General features: G+C 54.3%; 1 protein-coding gene and 1 long non-coding RNA gene across 3 annotated transcripts in view; one reads left to right on the top strand and one right to left on the bottom strand.

Annotated features, from left to right (window-relative positions):
* SH3RF3 (SH3 domain containing ring finger 3) overlaps positions 1-16,598 on the top strand; it is a 355,587-nt gene that overhangs the window by 253,126 nt on the left and 85,863 nt on the right. The window contains exon 6 of the mRNA XM_077915849.1: positions 13,248-13,327. Within this exon, the coding sequence (XP_077771975.1) occupies positions 13,248-13,327 (80 nt within the window). The remainder of the gene's footprint in view (positions 1-13,247; positions 13,328-16,598) is intronic.
* Positions 3,105-10,680, bottom strand: LOC144323888 (uncharacterized). 2 transcript variants are annotated; one of them, XR_013389242.1, is made up of 5 exons: positions 10,291-10,680; positions 9,758-9,862; positions 8,387-8,560; positions 4,122-6,806; positions 3,105-3,563 (listed from the first exon to the last, which is right to left on the bottom strand). It is a non-coding gene; the product is annotated as an uncharacterized LOC144323888 (long non-coding RNA). The 2 variants fall into 2 exon arrangements; XR_013389243.1 differs by lacking the exons at positions 4,122-6,806; positions 8,387-8,560.

Below are 16,598 nucleotides of genomic sequence, written 5' to 3'. Positions count from 1 at the left end.
TTTGCAGCAGGAGGCTTGCACATCCCCTGACACAGCTCTGGCCCCACAGCACCAACGCGGCTGGTCTGGGTGCAGCCTGGGCTGGGCCTTGAGAGCTCCTGGCCTCCTGTGTGTAGCAAGAGGCACCAGCACCTCAGACACCTGCAGCAGCCCTTCTGTCCCCCTCCAGGCAGTAGTGCAGGCCAGCGCGAGACATGAGCCCCGAGTCCACACTGGATGACCAGCACCCATCGCACCTGGCACTGAGGATGCCCAGAGCACAGCAGTAAAGTGCTAACAACGGGACAGTTGGGCACAGCAGGGCAGTTGGTTGCCCTAGATTTCTCTTCCCTTCACTGGACCTCAGAGGCTGTGGGACCTGTGCTGGGTCCCAGAGGCCTGTCCGTTAAGCCAGGGATGCCTGGTCCCTGCCCCCAGGGCAGTGGTGGAGGAGACTCGAGGCATTGCTGCAGGACAGAGCTGGGGATCCCGGCCGTCTGGATTCTTGTTTGGTGTGTTTCATGCCACAAGGGGAGGCTTTTAAAACTTTCCAACCGCAGGGCTGACCCCACCAACGAAACCCATCAGAAAGGGAGGGTGGTCTGGCTGTAATAGCCAGGCCCATGTGCAGGGTGCTGTGTGACAGTCAGTGGGCTCTGGGAGCCACATCGGGCTCCCATCCAGGTGGGCTCAGGTCTGCTCCCAGGGCCTCATTAGATACCCTGCTCGGAGAGGCAGCAGTTCCCTGAGGCTTGAGATATCGCTTCCCTCTCAGAGCTGAGACAGGCTCAGGATGCAGTCCTAGCACCAGGCAGGAGTGAGAGTGAGGGCTGAGAAGGATGCCGAGCCCTTGAAGCCTTTGCAGGGGGTCAGCTGTGCAGCAGGACACTGTGCTGGGCCCGAGGCTGGCACACTGTACCTACCCTTGGGGCTGTTGCTCCACAGCTCTGGCTCTCAGAACAATTTGCATGTTGTTAAGGGTTGTTTTCAAAAAGGAAGAAAAGAGGATGGAGATAGAGGAAAAGGAGACAGAGAACAAGCCAGAGGCTGAAGTATACACTCCGTGGCCCTTGACACACAGAGGCTCACGTCTGAGGCAGCTTTGATGGCCTGGAAAGGCCGGGAAGGCCAAGAGGTGAAGAAAAGGAAGAGCATGGCCGTCGTATGGCTCACCCTGGGTGGGAGCGTGGGGTCCTCAGACAGAACGAGAGGAAGGTTCTGACTTTGGCCTAAAGTTGAAAGGCGCAAACACCAGGTCCTCCCTGGCCTGGCACTTGACAGGAGGCTGGGAACATGGAAGGTTCTGGAATTCGAGTGCCTTCGCCGTGGAGGGTACTGTCGGACACCGCCTTGTTGTGAGGTTTCTGCACACCCGTGGGAATCCTGAGGCTCTAGAATCTGCCCGGGGGGTTAGTTCCGGAGAGCCAGGGGCACAGGGATGAGGCACAATGGGTAGGAGCCAGAAGGAAGGTGGCCCCTGGCCAGCCCACTGCCCCTCCGCTTGGCTTCCCCTTTCAGTACTGCCGGTGGAGGGTTTTCCTCCTCTCGTGTTCTGCCCGTGTTCTTGCTGTACTGTGTTTATTTCTTCTTGCCTTCAGTCATCCAAGGCCACTATGGTAAATTCCCACTCAGAAATGTGGGCTCCTCGTGTCCAGCAAGGAATGATCATGGGACCTTGTGTCGGAAGGATGGCCACCTGATGGAATGTTCCCCCTGGACCCACAACGAGAGTTGGGCCTCGGGTTCCCAGGGAGCTGTGGGGTGAGGATGGTGACACTGTCCAGAGAGGGTGCGTGCCCCGCCCCGCTCCTACTCCTAGAGCACATGGCTCCCCACTCGGCAGGCGCCCTCAGCTCTGCCATGGCTCCCACCTCCACCCCTGCTGCCACACCAGCCAGCCCGCGCCACCCACAGGTCCTGTGTCCCCGCCCCTTGTCCTTCTCCCTGAGATCCTGCAGCTCCAGATGCTGTGGGCACGACCCCTCCCTGGGTTCCTGGGAGCTGGGCCCACACTCCGAGCACTTCCTTGCCCCATGTGAACATCAGCCTTTCCCTTGTGCCCCGTGCCTGCTCCCAGGGGCTCTCATCTAACTAGCAGCCAGGCCGCGCACTGTCCACGCTCTGCCTTCAGGCCTCACCCGATGGCGGCCCTACACAGGGACCTCATTCCAGCCACATCAGAAGAGCGCAGCTGTCCTCTTCTGTCCTCAAGCCCGCTTCCTCATCTTTATCCCATCTTATCCAAACTGTGCCACCCCCCTGCCCCTGCTTGCCCTGTCCCCTCTGCCATCCAACCGGGAGTCGCTCTAGTTCCACAGCCTATCTCCCGTGGTGTCAATCAGGGTGATGTAGACCATCCACTGTAACAAACCACTCCTGACACCGGTGCAGCCTGACACAGGCATCATGCGCCGGCCGGTGGGTCGGGCAGCCCTCCTCTCCCTCCTCCCATAGCCCTGCCGTCTACAGCACACAGCCTCCAGTGGGAAGAGGGCCACAGAGGAGGCCTTTAGACATTCCAGTGCCTCAGCCTCAAGACAGTCTACGTGGCCTGTCCTCTCAGGTCATTCCCGTGACCTGATCCCCGAGCCCCAGCATAGCTGCCAGGGGGTGCCAGAACAGCCTGACAACTCCAGCCACACCCGGGAGCCCCTTCATTTGTGGCACCCTGTCTGCCTTGGTTCAGGCTGATTCCGAAGTAACTCTCTGCTTCTGGGGTTCCCCAGAATCCACCGGTAATAAGGCTGATCTTTCCACAACTGCTTCTGGAACTCTGCATTGCCTTAGGATTGACTCCATGTTCCTTAAGTTGGCCTGCAGAGCCCTTCCACTTAGCCCCAGATTCTTTCCAGCTTCCCCTGTCACTGTCCGCTCCCACGTTGGCTGCCCTGCGTGTAGCCTGTACCACACAGCAATGTGGCGCGGGCTCACCCCTCACCGTGACCTGTGCCCAGCCCGTCTGTGTGTCCTCTCTCCCTTCCCCTCTCATCCTCCCTCCACCTGACACAGACACATCCCCGTGTGGGAAATCCCTGCTCACTTCCCCTCTGCAGCTTTCCATGGCTCTAGGACACCTCGTTTCCCCCCAACCAGATTCATTTGCTCTGTGCCTGCAGGACATTTTCCATACATTTATTGTGGAAGATGTAGCCTCTGTCATTTGTGTATTTGGCCACCGCCCTGAACCTCAGGTTCTTTGAGGGCAAGAACTAGGTGCCGGTCACTTCTGTACCCTGGCACCTGCCCTGGAGCAGAGTTCATACCCATTCGATTTCTTCTTGGGTGAGCATGGGGTCTGTGTCCGCTGCACCACATACTGAATGGTCTTGCTTACTTAACAATGTGATGCCAGAGATGCTGCATGGCCTCCCCACTCTTACCAGCTCCCTGAGGGGAGGCAGACAGGGTTCAGCTGCAAGGTGGCCAGCTGAGGGGCTCCCAGGGGCACAGGGTCAGCTGAGCCTCAGATGGCCTGCCCTGCTCACATTTGCACCTTTATGAATTATTTCTCCCTGCCATTTGGAGAGGTCAGAGGGTCAACACCATTCCTCATGAATAATGAAGCAGCACTCAACATGTCCTTCCTGCGGGAAGAGGGAGGATTATCAGAGGAGGCACAGAGGAGAGGTTATTCAGGCTGACTCCAATTTTTAAAATGCAGTCATTTGCTGATAGAGATCATTGGATCAAATTAGGAGGTGATTACATACATTTTAGAATCATTCCCTCGTAAACCAAACAGGAAACCAAGCGAATGGCTAGAGTCATCACCAGACCGCCTGAGGAACCTCTGTGGGTTCCTATAGCCCAGGAGAACCCCGGATTGGCATGTGTGAGCCAGGTTATGCAACAGTGACAAGCAGCCTCAAACCCTCAGTGGCTTCCTTCTCACCCAGCCGTGTTGGCCCCGGGCAGCCCAGGGCTGTGACCCACGGTGCCCTCCTGGGACACCACCAGATGGCCACGGGCCAAGTCTGACCCACTCCCTGTTGTGGTGAATGAAAGTTTCACTGGAACACAGTCACCCCTCCTCATTCATACATCATCTGTGCGTGTTTTCGTGCTGGGAAAGGGCTGTGTTAGATGACTCACAGAGCCTAGAATACTCATTTTCTGGCCCCATATGGAAAACACTCACTGACCTCTGTTCTGGAATGTCTCATCCCTGTGGCAGGGGTGGGCTGTATGGGAACTGGTGCAAAGGCCCTGCTCTCCTTGCAGGGGTGGAGAGACAGAGTCTAGTTGGATACCCATAAGGAGAAGAGATCAGCCCCCGGAACCTGCACATCTGTTTGCAGATGTTTAACTGTTTACACAGAGGCCGAGAAGCTTGAAGAGGCTGCACTGCCGTCTGCAGACAAGGACAGTGGAAGAGCTGACAGTTGTAGACTGAAGGCAATGTTTTGATGCTAGTTGGTGTTGGGCCGCCTGCGGGTGCGTGCTGGCTCCCCGGCCGGCTCTGGGCTCGGTCTGTGAAGGGGCCAGGGTCACGGCCGGTTGGCCCTGTCCAGCAGGGGCAGGCTCCTTCACCAGACCCCGAATGTTTCTCAGTGTCGGAGTTAGATGGCTTACGAATCAACTTCTCACAAGCAAACAGAAACCCTGGAGATTAGGAAAATGCCCTTTGAAATCCATGGAAGGGGAAGCGTTTGAAATTCAGCAGGGAAAACATCAAAAGAGAATACCCCTTGAGTGTCTGCCCGCGTCTGAGAAGTAATTAGGAGAAGTCTCGTTGGAAGCTTCCAGGGCATCTTTAAGATGCCTCCTACAGCCACCTGGCTTCAGAGGAGCAGGCCCAAGGCTCTCTGCTCCGCTGCTCTTAGCTCTTATCTGGGGCCCAGGACGAAGCCCTGGGTGGGAGGGAGCACAGGGGCAGTGCTGATAGAAGTGACGGCCGCTCCGTTGCCGTCAGCCCTAGGCCACCAGGCTCCGGCACCACCCAGGTGGAGAATGCTGCTTAGTGGTAGCATTTCCACAGAGTTAGGAATTGAACTCCATGCCTTTAGAAGGAGCCAGAAAAACAGTAACAAGTGAACATGGGATGAATTTTAAAAATCCCATCCTGAGGACTTTGTGTGAGGAGAACTTCCTTTTGCAACCCTGAGAACTGCTGTGAACATGACTTACCAGCTGTGGGGACAGAGAACCGTGGCCTGGCTGTTTTCATCAGGTACCAACCAGGTTTCTCCTGTGGCTATGACAAGATGGGAACCATACCCACGGTTTCTGTCTGTGCCTCAGGCTGTCTGTGGTGGGTGAGGGGAGACGTGTCAGGGAAGGTCCCTGGGGTCCGTTTGGCACCTGGTAAGCTCCCAGAAGCTCTGGTGGGCGCCTGCTGGCCCAGGAATGCAGGCAAGCTGCTGGTTCCCTCAGGCCATCCTCGCAAGTTTAGTGGACTTTTGTGAAACCAGCAGCCTATGGAGCCCAGCCTGCAGAACCCACCCAGCCCACCAAGAGCTGGGAACATGTCCATGCGCTGGGGGGTAGACAGTAGGAAGTTCTGTGCGTGAGCACAAGGGAAGGGCCACGGCAGGTCAGAGGAGGGAGGGCAGCTTTGCTTCTGGATGGAGCCAAGAGAGAAGGAAGCAAGCAAGAATGGGCAGCAGGGATCACTGAGTTGGCTTCCTCCGGGATCTTCGTGTGCCCTCAGGGCTGGTGTGAAGCACCGTTTCTCGGTAGGAGGTCATGAGGATGTTCAGAGTCTCCCCTCTCACCCTCTCACTTCCTGGCCACCTCACCTGCCGCCGGCCAGCCCCAGTCACTTCCCAGAGCACACCTTGCCAGCTGCTTCTTCCCCACCCAGGGCATCGGTGACCCAGCAAGGCCTGGCAGACCCTGCAGTCTTCCCGGACCTCAGTCCCCTCCTGTCCCCTGAGCTGGCACAGCTGGGCGGGCACCACCACCGGCTCTCGTAATGGCACCACAGCCTGTGAGCCTCACTGACCAGGTCTGCTGGTCCCTTACGCCCCCTCAGTGCCCGTCACAGAGCGTCTCCACAGCAGGCTTGCAGAGGCACGGGTGGGAGGATAGACACACAATTAGGGTTGAACAGATGGTTTCTCAAAGCCCGCCACTCTGGCAGCCTCTCGCTATACAGGAGGCAAGACATTGGGCTATGACTAACGTACACTTTGTGCAAAGCAGGATACAGATGCCCTGGGTTGTATGGCCTCACACGGAGAAAGGAGTTGCTCTGTCTACAGGGGCTGCTGGCACCTTCCTACGCTGAACCATCAAGCAAGTCGATTTTCATTCCCTAAACTGGAGTCATTTTGTGGCTGCTATTCTCCTATATCTGTCCACCATTTTTTCTTTTTTCTTTTTTTTTTTTTTTTTTTTTTTTTGCCTTTTGCCTTTTGCCTCTTGCCTTTTGCCTTAAGAATGTTCTGGATGTTGGCACAGCTGTGGCCAAATGCTGGCCCAGTGAGATGAGGGCAGAAGCTGGAGGTTCATCCTATCCCACCAAGAGCAGGTAAAGGGCCAGGTAATAAATATTTTAGACCTCGTGGGCTGTGTGGTCTCCGTCATAGCTGCTCCTGCCCTGTGAGCAGAAGCCGCACGTGAGTCGGTGTGGTTGGGTGCCGTGAACACCTCACTGACAGAAGCAGGGAGCAGCCAGATTTGAACTGGGGTGAGTGTGTTGACCCTGAAGCCAACCACGGAGACTCAATGAGGCCTGTACATGCAGAGTTGCAGTCAGCAGCTTGGATGCTAGAGTCGGATGCTGGTGAGCACGTCCCAACTCCTGCAGGGAGGACGGGCAGGGGGCAGCACTGGAGGTGAACAGAGGCCTCCTCCCTGGGCAGCCAGCCAGCTTTCCTGAGTGCCTACGAGAGAGCACGGGAGGTCATGTGGGCACAAAGCATGGCTGCCCTCTCTCATGGATGGACCATCTTGTGCAGGCTCCTAGCCCCTGACCTCACACTGCTGGCCTGAGCTCCTCCAGCCGAGGCCCCCACCCTGCCTGGCCCAGGTAGGCCTCCCCAGCCCACATCCCCTGGGCCAGGGCCAGGGAGGCACCCCTGGACCCACTGGCCCTGCAGGGTATGTGCAGCTCTTTTGGAAGCTAAGCAGAAGAATCAGGCCATAAATGTTTCATTCTAAAGTTTTCTTTAGGAAGCACGTTCCGTGTTCCAGAGTAGAATGTGATGAATAAAACATGCTCATTTCACTGCTCTTTGGGGTGATGACAGTGTTTTCTGGACTCATATTAAAAATTAAAATGAGATGTTTCTCTCAGGGTCCCAATGTGTCCAGGAGGGCAACTAGGAGCCCCCACACGGCCTGCCAGCCACAGAATCCCTTTTTCCCTGTTGCTAATCCTGACAGGAAAATAAAATAGCCCACCTTCCAGGACTGCTCAGGGCCCCATGAAAATGAAGCTCTGGGCCGCGGGGGTCTGGTAACAACCAGACAATTTAGAATCTGGGGTCCGTGGCCTCAGCATGGCAGCCAGAAACAGGCTGGCCTTCCAACCAATAGAGGCCAGGGCACTATAAAGAGATGTGCAGGGCACTCTGTGAGTAGCAGTCCAGGCTTCATCGACTTTCTGCTCCAGAGGTGTGTGAGCCACTCACGTGTGCAGTCTCGGGGGTCTGTCTTTGGTAGGTAGGGAAAGGAGGCCTGGAAAGAGTGAAGCTTGCCTTGTGTGTGTGATTACAGAGCTTGCTGCCCCTCGGCCTCCTGACCAGTGCATGTCCTTGGAGGGCCGTGGGCGTGCATGGCTCCAGGAAACAGCATTACGAGGCTCCTTGGCATGGTGTCCTGCCGTAGAGTCACCCAGAAAGAATATGACATGCATCTGTTTTATCAGAGTCAAAGACCTTCCTTGTGACAGACCCAGTGGCACAGCTCCATGGTGCACAGGGCTGGGCTTGGCTTTGAAGTCAGGGCAGAGATGTCCACCTGCTGACCTCTGAGACAGGATATCTTTTCGAGGGCTGCATTCCCAATTATTTTTATCTGAAAGCAGCTGTAGTTGCTTCTCCTTCCTTATTTTTATCCCTGCCTAATTTTTCTCACTCCCACCAAGGCTTCGCTAATCCCCTAAGGCACAGAATCATAACATTAAGCCATTGAAAGCCACAGCACTATCAGCCCTGTGGCTCTTGCCTAGGAGGAAACAGGCCTGGGTCCGAGGCCCAGAAAGCCCTGTTTGGTGTGGGCAGAGCTGGGGAATGAGAGGTACAAAACACCTGGGGGTTGCATTAAATCCACCTCAGACTAAACTTAGCTTGTCCTGTATGTTCTCAGAACAATTCATTAAGGGTGTAGCAGGGCCTCCTGTCAACACAGTGCCTCCCAGGCCCTGGCAGGATGCTGAGGACAGGGAATCCAGTGCGATGCACTATGCTCATGAATTTTTAATCTAAGTCACTTAAAGGAGAGCCCCTTTTTGCTGTGATACCTGCCAGCGGTTAGCAGTGGCCTGGCTGCCTCTTGGGCCACTCAAAAGGGCCCACGATCTCGTCATTACGCTCTGCTCAGCTGAGCCTGCGGTCCTCTGTCGTCAACAGCTCTGTTGTCAGTGGAGTTACCTCGTCCGCCCGCTGGCACCAGCAACATTTCTCATCACCTCCTACTAATAGTAACAAAAACGAAGATCTGATGCAGAGCAGGATGGATTGAAAACCCATCTCCATCAGAAAGTCACACTTTGTTTTTTTCTGTCCCTGAGGATAGAGCCCTGCCTGGTGTAGCCAGTCCTCAGCAGACATCCTGGGAGGCTTTTGCCTTGGGCTCTGCCCTGCCTGGAGGAGCGAGTCAGATGCACACACTGTGCTAAGCATCAATCCTCCACCTTATCCATCTTGACCTTTGAGAAAAAGCACTTTCACAAGTGTGACGTCTCTGCACTCCTCCATCCCAGCTCTAAGTAATGGTTTGCTGTGCAATCCCACATATTTGCTTTATAGCAAGTGTGTCAGCAGGAGGCCAGGGCTCCTGCAAAGCTGTCAGAAGGCCCCTCCCACTGGTTTTATTTAGGTGCACAGCCATGTCTGAGGTGGCTCCACGTGCCTGGGCAGCCTGGTCCTCCCAAGCCTCCTGACCCTTGGCTGCATGGAGTGTCTTGTGTTGGGTCCACGGGAGTCGGCAGGTGCCAGCAAAGATGGGGCCTGGAGCCCTAGTGCCAGCCTGTGGGCCCAGCCTCCCCACTGGCCCAGGCCTGGCAGATGGAAATCTGTCTGCTCTGTCTCTCCTGGCCACATACATCATTGCTCCTGGCTGGATTTTTGGCTTGAGTGGCTTGAGGACACTGGGCAGTGGAGACCTCTGACAGGCTGCCTTATTTATAGGCAGTGAGACTCAGAGCCTTCCCACATTGGGTCAGCGGTGCTTTGCATGTGAAGCGCTGGTTTGGACTAGTTGCCTGATTCGGGAGAGTTTATTCAGACAGGAGGAATGTTGAAGAAAGCAGGGTTATGGGTTGGGCTCCACGTGTCTCCATGACACCTGCTGGCCAGCAGATTGCCGATGCCCACATGCTGCTGCCAACAGTCGCCCAGTGGCTGATCTGAAGAGTCATCCCCAGGGTCCTCTCTTGTCCCCTCCTGGCATCACCACAAAGATGGCATATGTAGAAACCAGGGAAGCATGGAATCACTGTCAACCAGAGTGTGACCTTAAAACAGACCTCAAATAATTGAGCCCTGTTATTCTTTTTGTATGACTTTGGAAATGTCAGAAAACTATAGTCACTTGTTATTATTAAGATGATGAAAGACTTTTAAAAGGGGGGGGGTCTGTACTGGGTGGCTCAGTCAGTTAAATATCTGACCTTGGTTTGGGCTCAGGTCATGATCTCAGGGTCATGAAATTGAGCCCCACGTAGCATCTGCTTGAGATTCTCTCTCCCTCTCCTTCTGTTCTTCTCTTTCTCTCTCTTAAAAAAAAAAAAAGAGAAATAAAATAAAATGATGAAAAACTTGTACAGACTTAAAAAAAAATTATCCCAAACCCCAACTACCATTATAATTACCAGTGTTATCATTCGATATATGTACATTTCTAGACCATTTTTTTCCCCATGGAAATCTATGCATCTTTTGATGGACCTCATATGTCCACTCTATTGTGGTTGTGTGGGGCCTGTGCCATCATCTGCCACCAGGCCCTCTACCAGGCACATGTGGGCTGGTTCCGTAGTTCAAGTATCTTCTATTATAAAAAGCTCTGCTGTGAGATCCTTGTCTGCCTTTTTCAGATGTTTTAGGGCTCATTCCCAGCAGAAAACAGCTGGGTCACTGGGTTCGACCCCCAACCCCTCCCTCCATGTGCAGAACTGAACTCTGTCCACAAGTCTCGGCTCACCTCTCGCAGCCTTTGCCAGGAAGGCAGGCCTCTCTGCTCCTCCCTCACCTGCCCGGCCCTTGCGCCTGCACCCTACAGGCCTGCTGCTCACAGAGGTCCTGTCTGGCCTGCCCCCAGGTGCTGTGTTCCATGGCCCTGCCTGTGCTGTGACATGTACAAAGCTTGTCCCCCCAGCATGAGCCCCGTATGGGGGTCAGGGTCCTGACAGTCGGGGCCAGCTAGCCCAGGCCATGCCCTCCAGGCCTCACAGCCCTCCACCTGGCTGGCACATGCTGTCCTGCCTCGTACATGGGCAGGGCATTTCCCGTGAGCTCACTGGTTGTGATCATGCTCAGCTGATGAGCTCCATGCCCGAGGTGCTCGCCAACACCTGCTGGCCATGTCTGGTGTGGTGCCACCCCTGCCCACGCCCACCACTGTGACCAAACGAGGGGCCCTAACCTTTCTCCCGTGGCTACACACTGAGGGCTGCAGGTCCTCCATACCTGGGGGACCTGGAGCCTGGGGGCACACCCGTGGAGGGCCCTCTGTGGACGATGGTCCCTGGCCAGCTGTGGTGAACTACACTGGCAACTGTCCCGAAAGGAAACAGTCCTGAGCCCTTGGTGGTCTCCATCTCCTTCTGGGGGAGGGCCGGGGTGATGAGCAAGCAAGAACTTTCTCTCCGTTCAGCCCCTCCTACACAGCACTCTGGAAATCCAGCGTCTGTGCACCAGCTACAGGGACACAATCTTTTGAAAATCAAAGTTCTCTCTCCCAGGAGTCTAGCTCCTTTGAGACTTGGAGTTGCCTGGGAGACGCAAGGGAAGTCACGCTCCTGCTTGCATGTTCCATTCTGCCAGGGACCCTGTCATCCAGACGAGAAGTAGAAGCTTCTTAGAGGTGTAGGTGTGCTGTGGTCTCTGGCACCTTCCTGGTCTGGCTGCCTAGGCCACTGGGAGCACGTAGAGCTCATCGGCTGAGCAAGGTCAGGACTGGTCAGTGAGCTGAGGAGAAACACCCCGTCGCCCCTCCACACAAGCAGGAAAGCGACAGGACGGCCACTTGAGTTGTACAGTTGTCCCGGGGTCTATGCCAGGTACATGTCTCATCCCATCCTTGTGGTTTCTGCTTCCACTGGCCCTCCCCACCCGAGGACCACACGTAGTGTCCTGCCCACCTCTGCCAGTCGGAGCCACGGTGCCCTGCCGCCTGCTCCCCCACCTGCCTCTACCAAGGCACTAGCAGCTCCCGTGAGGTCTTCCTGAGCCTGCCTGGCGCCCTGGTCATCTGGATCCAGTTTCCTCCAGGATCCCTGCCCTGTCTCTTGCTGGGGAGCCTAAAAGGGAGGAAGGGAGGACCCCCGACTCCCTTGACTTTGAAGGGCATGGATCCCACCGTCCTGCAGACATGGCCAGGCATACCCATCTATATAAGCGTCCAGGGGCTGCTGTAACCGTACCACACGCTGCGTGACCCAAAGCACTGGGAAGTTACTGTCTATCAGGTCTCAGGTCAGAAGTCTGAAATCAGGATATTGGCAGGATTGGCTGCTTCCAGAGGCTGAAGGAGGCTCTCTCCCAGCTGCTGGCTGCCCGATCCCTGCATCACTCCTGTCAGCCTCTGTCTTCACATGGCATTTCTTCCCCGATGGGTGTCTCTGTTCCGTCCCATACTCGTACAAGGACACATGTCACCAGAATTAGGGCCCACCATCATCAGGTGATCTCATCTCAGGATCCCTACTTTATGCTATATCTGCAAAGACTCATTCCAAACAAGGTCACCTTCACAGGTAGCGGGGGCTACAGCTTGGCTGTTTCTTTTGGGGGACGCAGTTCAACTCATTGTGGCATCTACTACCTCACCCAGGAAGAAGGATGTTGCCCTGGGGAGTGTGGGGACAGGATGGACAGGCAGGGGGTGAGGGCCTGGGGCTACAGGGTTCTCACCAGATCATCCTGTGGCCCAGATCCCTCCACCTGGCCTGTCACTACTTCCCTTGGCCGGTTTAACATGCTTCACAGGCTTTAGTGGGGAGCAACTCAAAGTAGACCCCCCTCCAGCCATCTCCCTGTATAGTGAACACTTAGCTGTGAACACTCAGGTCCACTGCAGGGGATGCTTGCTCGGCCGACACCTGCCCCTCCGTCACTGCCAAAGGACCAGTTTTCCTTTGGGGTTAATCTCCAGCTCCTGGGAGGTCAGCCTTTAAATGAGCTTGTGCTTTGTCACATGAAAGGTTTTGTCTGGGTCTGCAGGACGTCTGCAGGACGGTGGGATCCATGCCCTTTGAAGTCGAGGGAGCCGGGAGTCCTCCCTGGTTTGTCTTCTTTGACAAACACAAGAATAATTAATGCAAGTTCTAAGAAGAAAAATGGGTCTCCCTACATTGCCTTCTTCTATGTCAAGCACAGTGTGATGCTGACCAACCCAAACCCAGGCCCAAAGTATGCTTCTCTGAGCTGTTCATTCCTAGGGGCACCTGGAAGCTGCTTTGGACCAGACGTCGGTGGCCACCAAGCGCCCTCCAATGGGCTGGGAAAAAATGCTACTCCATTCACATTCAGAGGAACTATTGAAAGAGAAGTTTAGTGTCATCGTAATACCTATTCAGTCCCATTTTTGTGGATTATTTCTTTGGGCTTCCTCTTTCTTTTACAGGGCCCCTCTTAATATTTCTTGCAGAGTTGATTTGGTGGTCACATATTAAATGTTGGCAAATCAAACTTCAATAAATATATATATAATAAATATATAATCAAACTTCAGTAAATTTAAATAAATATGTTTATATTTATATAAATGTTATTGACAAACAACCCAGGCAAGTGGAACCTGAGGATTTTGGAGGCTAGAGGATGGGGCTGGTGAGGGGAGAGCAGGTGCCTCTGGACTCCAGCCTGACTTTGCCCTTCTCTTCCCTGGGGCAGGAGCCTCCTGCCAATTCACTCCTATCTCCTCTTGTCTGTTTCCAGGACTCCTCTTCCTCTGCCGGACCTGCCTCAGCAGCTGAACAGCAAGGCACAGCTCCCAAAGTCCAGCTGCCCCTCAACGTGTGAGCTGCCGTTTATGTTTTTGGGGTCCTGTGTCTCCAGCACCTCCCTCCCGCCCCTGCTGGCATGTCCACATGTGGCTTCCATAGGATTCTCGAATTTGTTACCAGCTGGTAGTTTAGTTATGTGCATCCAGCAATGCTGCTGACAAGAGAGTGTGGAAACCAAAGTCTAGCAGGTTCTTTCAATATCATTGTCCCCAGGACATTTGTGAAAAGGGGGATATCCAAAAGATTTGATGGCACACGTGCCGGCCAATCAGGAAAGGACGGGGTATAGCACAGAGAAGATCCTGGAGGCCGGTGAGGAGGTGTAGAGGGCAGAGGACGGGGCGGTGGGCGGGCCTGCCAGCATGGGGCAGTAGCTGGTTACCAAGTGCTCGGAAGTAGCTCCATGTTTTAACAGCCACGACTGCCCTACAGTTAAGGCAGCTTATATCATAGCAGCTGCATATCATCCTCAAATATAACCAGATGAATCATTGCCAGGAAGTGAGATGCTTATCTTGTTTAGAAAATTTGCTCTTGTTAAATTACAGCTCTTAAGAGCTACATGCAGTTTAAAAATTCTCCATTTAAATAGTGTTCTGAAAAATTAGACTGCCTTCTACTCTTTTATTTGGCAATGAGCTCAGTTACTTGAATGGATGTTTTGAGGTGGAGAATATAAATTTGGCAAACAATATGGCAAAGTTGCATGTTCCACAGTCCCAGTGCAGGCCTTGGAGACACTGAGAACCTGCACTATTGTAGAACAGAAGGTATATTCCAAATGAAAAACAAAAACAAACAAAAATACCTTTTGAAAAAGCAAGTTGCTGAGCTTCAAAAGGTTTTCTAGAAGCTTAAATATACTGGCATGTGTTCACCTATCTTTTTTAAACTCAGTTGAAATGTTTGTCTTTATTTGGTGGCAGACAGGAAATCCCTGAACATCTCCCTTTCTCTGCCCACTGCTGTGATTGCATTACCACGACCCACTAAACCAAAGGAAATTAAGACTTAACCTATTTTTTTACCCAGCTTCCTGAAGAGCACAGAGATTAGGAAGCTACCTTTAGGTATCTTTAGGCTGAAATTCAGGTTTTCACCCACCCTGGACAGAAGATGCTATCTTCTGACCTAGGGTCCTGATGTGCTCTCGGGGCTTCCACTCAAACCTGGGTGTCAAGGAGGCTGGTAGTGAAGGCCTTGCTCTTCTTGAAGAACTGACTGCAGGACCCAATCCCCAAGGAAATGACCAGCATCTATAGGAGACCATTAGGCCGTAATGTGGCTGCCCAAATGAGAGGCAGGACAAGGACAAGGCCCAGGGGTTTCATTTTGGGGTTTCCCCAAATGAATGCCCAACACACAGGCTCTCAGTAACGTTTTCCTTGTTCTGATGGCCACAGCCTTCCCCATCCTGGGTGCATCCTCGGCTTCTGGTGTCAGGCCAAAGCCCTCAGCTCTCACATGTTAGGTCAGCCACCAAGAAGGCTGCTCTGTCTTCGAGACACAAAGGTTACTAATATAGTCCAAGAATATTGTGAATAGCTACTGGGAGCCACAACCATGCACAGACCTTCCATGCTGTGGAGGGTTTTGTAATTCGGTATAGAGTATGAAGTGACTTTTCTCCTGCCCTTGCTCTGCTCTGGGAGATGAGGAGGCCACCGTTGTTCCCAGCCCTCTGCCCTCTCCCTAGCAGCCTTACCCCAAAGCACTGAGTCCCCATTTGAGTAACAGAAGGGAGATTTTTATTTGAGTAACAGAAGGGAGATTTATGTGTCAGATGATGTCACTTAAAAGATGAAAAGTATCTTGGCAGGCATGTGACTGCTGGTGACAGTGGTCGTCTGAGCAGCAGATAAGTCGTGGCCAGCGTCACGGTGATTGGCTGTTGTAAGTTAAATGTATGCTCTCTGCGGCTCTTTCTACTGTGTAACAAGCACCAGGGGAGGGGGTGCCACACGTAGCAATGTACGAGATCCATTTGCAGAGCACGACCTTGGAGGTCACATTTTTCATGTTGTTCTGAGGGAGGAGATGAAGCTGACCTCATCAGCTCATGGAGTAGGGAATGAGCCTAACCACTTCCCATCCTCTTTGGCTCCAACACGTGAGCCCTGCCGTGTATCCTGGTGACAGATGTCTGTGGGGGGAGTGCGGTCGCTCTTTATCTGGTCGTTCTTCCCAGAACAGTGCAAAAGTCATGTTCAAAAGTTTGAGACTGAGAGTGGGAAGTGCCTTCACCACAAAGCTGCAGCGGCCAGCATGCTCTGTGAGCCGGGGAGCCTGCACGCAGCAGTGCCCCTGGGCCTCAGAGAGTGCCCGATGAGCTGGGCTGGGCCAGTCAGCGTCCCTCCCACAGGCCCTCATTCTGTCATCCCTGTGGCACGTGGGTATGATTGCCAAACCTCAGCTCATGTGCCGGGGTCACGAGCCCATGTGATTGCGAGGTAGGACCCCTCAGGTCAGCCTGCAGTGTGGGGTGTTGTTATGTCCCTCTAGCATGTAAACGTGTCCACTGGCATGGGCTTCCGAGGGACCCAGTAGCCCTGACACGTGAAAAGGGGGTCTCAGTTTGCAAACCCAGTGCATGGAGGTGGCTGCTGGTCTTCAGATCTGTGGGATCTGTGCCCTCCCTGCTAACTTGTGCAGTGCTGGGAAGGTACCCAAGGTCCACCCCTGGCTGATGGACTCACTGCCCTTTATCTGCCTCCCAGGGGTGGAAATGAGTGTCGAGTCAGGAACAGCCCATCTGGCAAGGCTACGGTGTTACAGTACACTGGGAGTAGGCCACCGCTCAGGCTGGGGGCTTAGTTCTCGCCTCCCCTCTAATGCAGGTACTGCAGAGCCGGGGGAGGAGGGGTAAGACCAGAGGGGTGGGTGGAGAGGAGGGCCAGGCAAGGGAGGGGGCTGAGTCAGCTCCAGAGTCCCACCTCAGTTTGGCCCAGTCTCCCAGATGCCCTACTGAGGACTCTGTTGTGCTGGAGGAGGAGCAGAAGCATGGGTGGCAGGTGGGCCAACAAGCCAGACTGCCGTTCCCTGTTCGTCCCAGTGTGTTCAGGTCTGCATACCTGTGAGCCAAGGGCAGGCATGGCTGTGGGCCCTGAGAGCCGCTGGTTGGGAGGGAAACTTCCACACACAGATGGGTAGTTTATCCCTAGGGGGAAGCCAGGAGCCTCCTGAAGTGTGTGAGCACCTGTGTGCCACCTGTGAGGTCTGGGAGCGTCGTTGTGTGAGCCACAGAAAGACCAGGAGGGTGGGCAGAGCCAGTGGGGTTGCCTGC

The sequence above is a fragment of the Canis aureus genome, chromosome 11, assembly GCF_053574225.1.
Source record: "Canis aureus isolate CA01 chromosome 11, VMU_Caureus_v.1.0, whole genome shotgun sequence".
NCBI classification, from domain to species: Eukaryota; Metazoa; Chordata; class Mammalia; order Carnivora; family Canidae; genus Canis; species Canis aureus.
The sequence above is the reverse complement of the archived record's forward strand: the minus strand, read 5'-3'. Positions and strand labels throughout refer to the sequence as shown.